We start from the raw sequence: 10,931 nt of genomic DNA, 5'->3' as shown, positions 1-10,931 counted from the left end.
CTTCTCTGAGATATATTATTTTTTCCCTTTAAAAAATAAAGTTGCTAACACAGCACACAACCTTTTTCTTGACGTCCTACCGTCTAAAAATAATCACCCTGGTTTTTATCGGGCTTAGCAGCCCTTGAACATGAGCTCATGAGGCCCCTTGTCCCCGGTGACATTAATCCCATAGTGGTTGTTAGTAGTAGTCTGAGTGGCATGTGGAAGCCATTACTCTCGTTTTAGAGGAGGACAGGAGCTCTAGCAGTAGCTCTCACCCTGGATGACAGGCCGTTCTCCTCTTTGTGTGCAAGAGAGAGAAAGGGGGCGCGTATCATGTACTTGCATATGCCTACCTGACCCTGTTGAACATACTGACTTCTCTATGGATCCTGTTACGTCCTAATATTTCATCCTTCTTTACACAGCCTTTCAGAAGGCTGCACATGCACATTCACGGTCTTCTGCCCCTTATTCCACTGTCCCTGCGGTCTTTGACTGACAAAAAACACACACTGCACCAGTCCTCTGTTACCTACATGCAGCAAGGTTTGCCAGCCACTGGTTGTTTGGGAGGTGGGATTCCCTGGCGGGACGGCGCAGGTTGCTGTCATGTCACTGGAGCGTAGCGCCAGTCGCACCATATGTCCAGGCTTCTGCCCATACTTTATTTATGTTATGGCACACCTTGTAAACGCCACACTCCCAGCAACCCACTTATTAATTACCACGTGTTGACACTTATTTAATCTTTTTCTCTAAAAAGTGTTTATTACTGGCACTGGCGTGGCTGCTTGCCACCTGAGTTGGAGAGAAAACCTGGCTCAGGCAGCAGAGCGCTGCAAACCGGCGGTGAGGGATTAAGTGACCCTTATGTATTCAACAAAAAGCCTTATGAAGGTCAATGGGGCCCTCCAGTGTCACACTGACATCAGTTTTATTTGGTGAGCTTGGCACATATGTAAAGGATTCAGTGAGACACTCACAAGATGCTCATCTGGTTAACACTCACACTGAATAACAAACCTCATTTGGCTGTCAGACATACATATAATTTTGGTAGAGTTCTGTTTATTCAGTGGCAGAGAGATGATAAACAACATGCATTGTTTTTGACTTCGCAAGACTATTTTTAGTGTTTACCACCATGTTTTTCCCTGTAGGCCTGTTTTATTTACACTGTCCCTTCCTGGGTTTCATTCATTTATTTTGCCTGGAATAAGTTTTAGGGCATCATCTAACAAGTTACTTTTATTATAGTTTAGTCTGATTATTTTATTTTTAGATCTAACAAATAGTCAGAAAACTGTGATCTCTTTCTCCAAGATTGCATTTTGCTTTTGTCTAAAGCCCAAAGATATTTCATTTACAATCTAGAACTAGCAACTATTTGAAGGATTATGTATGATAAATAACTGTAAAGACATTGTTTATTCAAAAATGTTGGTTCATTTTATAATCAACTAATGGTTTTAACACTAGATGTATGCACATGACTCTATCACTTGCTTAGACACTGCAGCAGAAATACATGCACCTGATTAGGCATTTGAAACAATGAGGCACTAGTCCAATAAAATAATGCCTTTGACCATCCGCTGCCAAGTCTAGGTGGCCCTGTCTTTTTCTCATCTTCTGCCCGATCCAACCAGGGAGAAGTGTAATATTGTGTCATGCTTTTAATTGCAGAAATACATCCTTCCCCTCATTATGGGCAGCCGGGAGGACAAGAAGCATCTGCAGAGGATGGAAAGCAACATTGTGGCAATGAGTGGCACGCTGACACAGACAGGTGAAGATTAATATCTTCATCACTTTCTCCCTCCTTAACATTTTCCCTCATTTATCTGTCGCCAAAATCGGGGGGCCCCGCACGTTTTAAACAAATGACGCCGCTGTCATTTCGCTTTAATTTGAAATTGCTTGTTTACTGTCAGGCTCGAGCTCAATTAATTACGTTTCGCTGAAAAGCTCTTAACCTCGGAATATTAATGAGTAGTTGGGAAATGACAACTTTTCTCCCCCCCCCCCATCCTCTCTCACCCCCCCTTCTATCTGTCTCCCCTACGCCAACCTCACCCCCTCCAAACCGCCATCATCATCCACCCTCATCCCTGTTGGTTGGGAGAAAGTTCATTTTAATTGTGTGGTGGGTGTGTGTGTGTGTGTGTGTGTGTGTGTGTGTGTGTGTGTGTGTGTGTGTGGTGTGTGTGTGTGTGTGTGTGTGTGTGTGGTGTGTGTGTGTGGTGTGTGTGTGTGTGGGTGTGGTGTGTGGTGTGTGTGTGTGTGGTGTGTTTGTGTGTGCGCGCGCGCGGGCTTGCGGGCGCGGGCGGCATGGCTCTGTGTGGCGTCTGGGCTCAGCACTGGCCCTAGTGTGATTAAGTACACGGTGACAGGTGCGGCTCCCATGTTGGACAGGTGAGGAATCTCAACCTAGCTGTCAGACATGGAGAGAGAGAAGCCTGGAGATGCTTTTCTAGCTCTTCGTCAGTATAATTAAAAATCCAGGGAGGCGTAAATGAGAGAGGCACCCTAAGAAAGTTTGGTCTTGTTAGCAGTGCTGTTGATCTGGAGCGTGTTTTCACCTGAAAGGTAGTAATATTTGAGATAGGTAGCCTGGCAGAAATGAAGACACAGTAGAAACAACAGTTTAAAAAAAACAAAACTGCTAAAAAGTAATTTTAGTAAATTCTAAATTAGTCCTTTTCAAGATACTCAAAGGCGGTTTACACAACAAGTTAAATAAAAGAACCTAGAGGCACAAAGTAAACTGACATTAAATCAAAATTAAAAGCAGTTCTAAAAAGATGCGTTTTGAGCAACTTTTGGGGAATTGTAGCGCTTTGGGGCATATTTATTACATAATTTAGCATTTTAACATTGTTAGAATTACATTAAATCAAAATGTGTATTTCAATCAAATTAATTTTCTTTTCAATTTAATTAAATCACATTCAAGTGTAAGTGAGCCAAAAACCTTCCCCCAGGAGTTTTTTATGCCTAAAGAGATTGTGAGAAAAACTGTATAACCATCATGCAGGTGTAAACAGGGTTTTGAGCTGCAAAGAGATAAAGAAAAACCAAACAGATGTTTCCAACACAGTCCATACATTAGAAATGTAATTTCCCCTTGGGCAATCAATAAAGTATGTTCTGCTTCTTCTTATGTATTCTTAACTTGACATAAGTATGGCCTTGTCAGTTTCTATACAAGCATCTTTTGTTTGAATTTCTCTTGTTCTCCAAATTAAAACAAATTAAGTATTTGAGTTTACAGCTCCTGTCACAAACCCACATACTGTAGAAGAAAATATGGCTTTTATCCAGTTACACCCATGCTATTGTTTTCTGTCTGGCTAAAGTAGGTGGAGGGAAGCAATTTTGTGAGATTGCGTGCAAGGTGTGCCACCCTGAATCTGATTAACAAATATATGCTCTTTTATGGTCATTTTTCTCCCAACTATGCAAACACATTTCCTCTGGCTATTCCACTGCCCCTTCTTGATTATCACTTTCTGGCCATTTGTCAACATACAAACCCTGTTTTGTTTGTCATTATAGACAGGATTTTACAGTAAGAGTCTTCCTGTTCTTTGCAGGTGTAGTGAGCCCCCAGTTGAAAAACACCCATCTCAATCAAAAATCTTTTCTTCAGCCAGTGTGGGGAATTAATTTGCTATGACTGCGGTAGCCAAGCTGCTATTGTAGTTAATGACTGTTGTAGTTAACAGTTGGGGAGAGGGGTTGCAATTACACTGAGAGTTTTCTCCCTCTGCTTTCCCTTTGTCATCCTCTCCCTCAAGCTCCCACTCTCCTTGCTGCACTGAGTAATAGCAACTGACTGCTTCGCCGCTGACAATTGCTTGAACCCCCTTTTGTTAAAGTTCATGTATTTCTCTAGTGCCGGGCGCAATGAGGTGATGTATCCTTTTGAATGGTGACCACATTAGTCTCTCGCCAGCCCCAGCTTGAGAGTAGGGTCCTTGACTCCCATTATGATTTGCCTACAACTTCACACAGACAATTAATGAATGGATCTTGGAACTACTTCAGCGCACCCAGGCTGTAATGGAATTGTGCGGCTGTTTGGGCACTCTTTGTTGGTTGGAGCCATATTGGTGACCAGCTGGCCATTAAAGACAGAGACAGGCCTGGACATATGTAGTGTACATTATATCGAGGTTTTTACTGAATAATTTACTGAATACACAATGTGCACCCTCCTCACAGCAGCTGCAAGCCTCACGCATCATCTTGTCTCAGATTCTCACACACACATGCACACACACATTGCAGCTACAGTCTCCTGATTCATGCCTGGCCAAAGTCATTGACTTCATTATTCTTGGCTTCATATCTGTGCTAACTGGGAATATAAAGTTATGCATTTTTGTCAAGTGTCTGAACAGTACAAAGAAGTTAACTTTGTGGAGGGACATAAAAGGAATTGGACTGTTTGGCTCAACTGGCTGAAAAATCGGTGCCACTGGTAATTCAGGAGGCACCGCATTACAGGCTGGCAGACTGGCACACACATCTGGATAAACTGTTTTATGGTGAGGTGGAATCAGAGACTAATAGGGCAGCTCATGCTTTAGCGTGCACACCCTGTCATAGTAACACCTTTTTTAAGCTGGGATGGCCACCATATTTTAGTTTTATTACAGTCTTCAGAAAGGCTGGTCACACTATGGAGCACAAACAGAGTAACAAACTCTAATTGTTTGCATAACGGTTTTTGGCCCCAACCAACGATCCTGCTCAAACTTGTGTTCCATAGTATTTTGCAAGCATGAAAAGATCAAACGTTTTAGCACCCCACCTATATTGATACAACTCCACCCATTTAAACACAGGTGTCACTGCAAGATACAAGCTTCTTTGGAAGATCAAATATTTTGTCTGTGTTGGTTTTTCAAAAGAAACACAGCCTCTGAGCCGGGCTCTGTCTTTTGTCCTGGCCTGGGTTAATGTGAGAGGAGGGTTCTTTACATCCCGTCCAGCCGGCTGCAGCTCAGGCTTTTAACCATTGGCCTGACAACCTCAGCAGTGGACCGCCACAATATCTGTTGATGTTAATCCTATTAGGCTTGATTTAACACTTTACACGCCCATGATTTATATGAATGTTTATTGGTTTTCTGTAATATAATCAGCTCAGGGAAACTTAATGCATTGTTTGGTAATACACATGTGACTGGAAGCAGGGGGCAACAAACTGTGCCCAGTGTTATTTGAAATCATACACCCTCGTCCAACACCAACACTTGAACTAATTCAATCTTCAAAGTCAATGGAAAAAGAACAATATTTATTAGGATTAGGGGGGACATTTTGTCTGGCAGCTTCCTCCCAAATGAGAGCCTTGTTTTTTCCTTTGTTGATCGTTTGAGGATTTAAGATGCATTAGAAGGCAGTGTCTGGGTAGATAATGGAAGGTTAGAGACTGTTATTTGATTTAAGTTCAGGCACTAGAGATTAATATCTCCATCCTATGTGCCCCTCCACCCTCTTCCCACCCCCTATCCTCAGCACCTTGGACCAAAAAGCTGCGACTAAAGTTACCGGGTTTTAGCTTTGATTACAATTCTTAGAGGACAGCTTTGATCAGTGACACAAGTTGAGTTTCATCAGTTCTGTCATTGACGCTTGAAAGAAATTGTTCAGTTCTGTGGCACCAAAACCCAACCTTAACACAACCCAATCTAACTTGCTTTTCTTTTCTTTTCTTTTAAGTTTGCTAAATTCACCATCTGTTTTTCTGCTTGTTTCCACAGTCAGCCAGCTGCAGCAGACCCTGGTCTCTGTCCAGGAGCTCCTGATACAGCAGCAGCAGAGGATCCAGGAGCTCTCTCAGGAACTGGCTGCAGCAGAGGTACAGTAGCAACCATCTCATCAGCAACTCAGCAGCACCCTTCACTTACCACCACAGTTTGCAATTTCTTGGAATATCAGTGATTTCAAATAGACCTCTAAGATTCTAAGATTCTACCTATTTATTATTCAAACATTCTTTTTGTTTTGCAACACCTTATCCTTCTCCATTGTTCTCATTGTAATTCAGTTACAGCAGATACTGGCACATTAGTTGCATTTGGAGGTGCCCCTAAATGTTGATATAGTGTGTCAAGACACACTTGTTTGTTTGAAACCACCAGGACCATCTTACTTAATTATTTCAGAAACAACACATTTGTGTTATTATAACTAACAACCACAACATGAAACAACTTTACAAAGCTGGCAGGAAGTGTATCTTTACTGTAGTTTGATCATGAAAGTTACGGACTGCACCTTCAAGGTCTGTTATGTATGATTAATGTTTTTGAGGAAAGCTAGACAGGCAGTAACTTTGAAATTGCAGAAGAGCTCCGTAAATGTAAAGTTGCAGGTTGAAATCTACAGATTGATGAGGAGAGAGAAAAGGTTTCTCTGTGGCCTCTGTGTACTAAAACCTCTTGCGCAGGCCCGAGTCATAACTACCTAAGACAGACAGCCTTATTATACTGTATATCATCAGAACACAAGCTGCAAAAAAGTATGGTGCATCTCATCATAGGACCATAATCTTTAACCATATTGCCTCCTCGCCTTGATTTTTATAGACATTGTTCATAATCTACTCAGAATTGTAAGTGTTTAGGTGAATCAGAGTGAATGACTGGTCTAAAAACTTATATGCAGGGATGAAATGTTGCTTGCTTTTTATAACACCGCTCATAAATCGCTTTATGATCTCTGGGCTCTAAAGAAGTGCCTTGGAAGAGACAATCTTAGACAATGTTTTATGTCCACAGCTTGTTTAGCACATGATGTTTCACTGTAGCATCTGGATATTGCAGGAAAACATATGCGGACACATCTGCTTCGGCACAAACGAGGAAGAAAATTATGAATCTCTTCCCTGGACGAGGTTCAGCAAAAACTGACTAATCATAGCTCATTTTGTGCTGTTTCAAGTTCTAAGCCACACGGTCTCTCTGAGCAATGTCGAAAGCAGCGGCGGCCCAAATCAGCATATGTGAGTGATGATCTGATTTGGCCTATGCTGGTCTGAAATCTGAAAACTATCTAAGGCTTTTTATCAGGCAGGCTGTAGGCCCCCTTGAAACAATGAGTTCCCTCCAGCATGAAGGGACAAGGGATGTACATTTTTCTTTTCTTTTTTCATTTGTCATCTCCAAATCACAGATTGGATTAAAAAAAAGTGTCAACTTAATTTGCTATGAGTGCATTATTAGGCAGCGGTAGTGTATAAAAAGTATAATTCACATCAAAACACCCATTAAACAAATCATAAACTCCTCTTTATAGCTATAGTGTTGATCTTAAATTTTCACAGTGAGTCGTCACAAGGCCCCCTGTTGTCTCAGGCCACGGGGAAATTGTGAAATTGTTTTTCAAGTCCAGGATGTTTGATGAAGAACACATGTTGGACCTGGCAAGCCACTTATCATTCACCGTTTGGGTTTGCCTCACCACGCCGCTCAAAGTGCGCCCGGCTTAGCAATTATACCTCTCAACGCGGAAATGTGTCTTTAACCCAAAACACATGGACACTTATGTTTCCTCAGCTGCTAAGTAAACATTTCTAGTAGTTTGGAAACAGCTCAATTGCGGAGTACGTTTGCAGTCCCAAAACTGAAGACGTCATTATAGAAATGAGTTAAGACAGACTGACTCTCGTCCACACGCACACACAGAGCACACGCTGATGCTGCACATTTCCAGAGACAGTTCTTCTCTTTTTCACTATTCTCAGTTATCGTGACTCTCACAGACATGCTGCTGTATTCTACCCTTGGTATAAAGGATTATTTGCCCAAGGATGTTTCAGCCCTGATGTTAAGCAGCCTAGTCGATTTCTGCTCCATTATCATTACAAATATTCCTGTTAACTGTGTTTTCCCTGCTGTCTCAACTCACTGATCGTTCTCTTTATTTGTGGATACTACATAGAAGATTAGAAACCGCCTTCTTGCTTGTGCGAGACTAACTGCCAGTGGGAAAGTGCATAAATAGAGTGAAATCAATTGCACTGTACCAGTGTTTCCACTCAAAAACACTCCTCTGGGGACTTCCTTTTGAAACTAATTCCATCATAAATATACATGCGTTACACTAAAACACACTGTCTGCCGGCGGAGTAACTGTGAATTAATTTGCCTTCAGACACTCTTAAACAAGCCTTGTTAAAGATCTTATCTTGTTGCTAATGGTCCACAGGCATTTATCTTCATTTAGCCAGATGCGTTGCCGTCCTTGGGTGCTGCTAGAGTTGATAGTTTTTATTTTTTTTCTTAGCTTGTAATATTATTTTTTTCTTGAGCACTTAGTTAACCAGCACAAAGAGGCCAACCCGTATTACACCCAGGCCCCCACCAAAGACATATTAGTTACAAGGCTTTTAAACCAGTTACAGGAAATCTTTACTATGCACAGTATGTACATAGTAAAAAAAACACATCCAGTGGTGGTTGATGATGTAAGAGGTGGCATTCTCCCTGCTTGAGTTGTTATTTGGTTTTGCTGGGTTGGTTCATTTGTTTGTTTGTTCATGCATGATGCTTTTTGCGATGTGCAGTGCCAAGTGGAGAATTATGTTCTCCACTGTGTGGGCCACACAAAGCCCTTAGAGCCCTGCACCTGTACACCAGGAAGTATCATAGAAGTCAAACACCAGATGAAAGAGCAGAGAGATGTGCACTCAAAACTTTTAATCTTTTTATTTTCAAATCTATGATTCAGTTTTGCACATATTGCCTTCTTCAGGGTCAAATCTAGTCTTAAGGACAGGCAGGTCAAATAAATGATATAACAGCATAAACATTGAATAATAAATGGTTTATAAAGAGGTCATATATGTATGTAGCAAAGAAAGGCCTCTTAACATATACATATGTCCACATCATAGGAAAAAGCAGCAGCAGAAGTTGAACATTTAAACAAACAAAACAAAAAATACGAAATGCAAAATTTAAGGTTCATGAAAAATAAAGATTTTTGGTTGTAATAGCATTTATATAAGATTATAAGACGATGCAAAATATTAAAATCTAGCCAAAAAAAGAAGAAGCTTTGTTATTACTGGTAAAACAATTGTAAGAATAAAAATCGTCTCATTTTGCATAGCAAGTCAAACATTAATTGCTATGTATCCACAGATCTGGTAAGTATTTTCTTGATGACGGTGCTTTTGTAATCAAAGCCACTAAATCATTAAAGAATTTAAATATTTTGATCAGCCGTTTGTAAAAGCATCACATTGTACACACGCATGCGGTATATTGGATATGTGTCAGCACTTCAGGTGGGGCTTTTAAAGTCAGCGGTGTTTCTCTCAATCTCTCCAGTCACTGATACCCTTCCACTCAAGCAGCCAGTGCACTTAACACAAGATTCTTACACAATGTGTGTGTATACACACTCACATAATGTATCTCAAAGCTGAAATCCAGTCCTGGCCCAACATTTAATTAGGTTTCTTCAGACTTAATAAGACATATGTCAGTGGTAGTGTTGTATGACAAGTCTTGATGTGAGATATTATATGGCGCTGCTCGATAGATAATGCACATTATGTAGCTGGCGGTTAACAATTCTACTCTCAAGCCTTTGTTTCTTCTGCTAAGTGATATAAGTATATAGAAATAATTTTCAGTTATTTGGAGCAATTTGCATATTTCTTAAGCTGATTCTAGTCTTTTAGCTCAGCCCATAGAGCAATTATTTTTTCTGATGTAAAATGAGAGCGAAGCAGAATCCAGCCTTATTATACGGGTGCCTTGGGGAGGCGAAGGATTAAGATGGTTCTAATGAGGTGACGGCTGTAATAAGAGTGTCTTCAGCAGGCCTCCTATGCACCACCTCTAAAACAGGGCTCCTTATCAACGAGGTTTAGGAGTCGATAAGAGCCACAAAAAAAGCCTCCTTTCTTGTCTCCTTTCACTTCTCCTCCTCTGCCTCCCTTCTTCCACTGTAAATGAGTCTGATCCTTTTCAGATGTGATTCAATTAATTTCTCTTAGATTTAATTACGGGCGAAAGAGTCCAAGTTATCCCTCTCCCCTCGATAGGGGGTCCACGCTTCTTAACAAGCTTCCTCTGGTGAATCAGGAGAGTCTTAATTACAGTTTTTACTTTTCTTTTATCCTACTTTTTCCTGTGTCTCCTCCCTCTGGTCTCATCAGTCTATCCCCCTGTTCTTGCACATGTTTGTGCTTTTTATCCAGGAATGGATTGCGGATGGGGAGCAATTATCTACATCACTGCTAACCCAACCTTTTTGGGTCGAGACTCATGACGCCCCTTTACAGGTTGCATTTGTCTATGAGCAGGTCAGGCAATGATTGTTTCCTTTGGATTATTTTAAGTGCCCTGAGGAGGTACAACAGGAAAAATGCAATGCTTTTATTTAGTAGAAATCAATTTTTCTTCTCGAAATGTGTTTTTTACCTCACCTATGGTTATGAAGGCTGGGTCATGACCGAAAGAACGAGATCCAGGGTACAAGCGGCCGAAATGGGTTTCCTCAGGAGGGTAGCTGGCATCTCTCTTAGAGATAGCGTGAGAAGCTGAGTCATCCGTGAGGAGCTCGGAGTGGAGCCGCTGCTCCTTCGTGTCAAAAGGAGCCAGTTGAGGTGGTTCAGGCATCTGTTACGGATGCCTCCTGGACGCCTCCCTAGGAGGAGGCCTCGGGGAAGACCCAGGACTAGGTGGAGAGATTATATCTCCAACCTGGCCTGGGAACACCTCGGAATCCCCCAGTAGGAGCTGGTTAATGTGGCTCGGGAAAGGGAAGTTTCCCTTGTGTGTTTTGGTTCATTGTCGTGCTGGAATACCCATCCACGACCCATTTTCAATGCCCTGGCTGAGGGAAGGAGGTTCTCACCCGAGATTTGACGGTACATGGCTCCGTCCATCGTCCCTTTGATGCGGTGAAGTTGTCCT

The 10,931-nt window shown here is 41.7% G+C and overlaps 1 protein-coding gene across 3 annotated transcripts in view; it reads left to right on the top strand.

Annotated features, from left to right (window-relative positions):
* The window catches only part of pex14 (peroxisomal biogenesis factor 14), a 45,072-nt gene that overhangs the window by 28,959 nt on the left and 5,182 nt on the right, over nt 1-10,931 (top strand). For all 3 annotated transcript variants that reach the window (XM_032521166.1, XM_032521168.1, XM_032521167.1), the window contains exons 6-7: nt 1,672-1,774; nt 5,760-5,857. In XM_032521166.1, the coding sequence (XP_032377057.1) occupies nt 1,672-1,774; nt 5,760-5,857 (201 nt within the window). The remainder of the gene's footprint in view (nt 1-1,671; nt 1,775-5,759; nt 5,858-10,931) is intronic.

The sequence above is a fragment of the Etheostoma spectabile genome, chromosome 7 (genome assembly GCF_008692095.1).
Source record: "Etheostoma spectabile isolate EspeVRDwgs_2016 chromosome 7, UIUC_Espe_1.0, whole genome shotgun sequence".
NCBI classification, from domain to species: Eukaryota; Metazoa; Chordata; class Actinopteri; order Perciformes; family Percidae; genus Etheostoma; species Etheostoma spectabile.
Note: the sequence above shows the minus strand (reverse complement) of the source record. Positions and strands in the feature narration are given on the sequence as shown.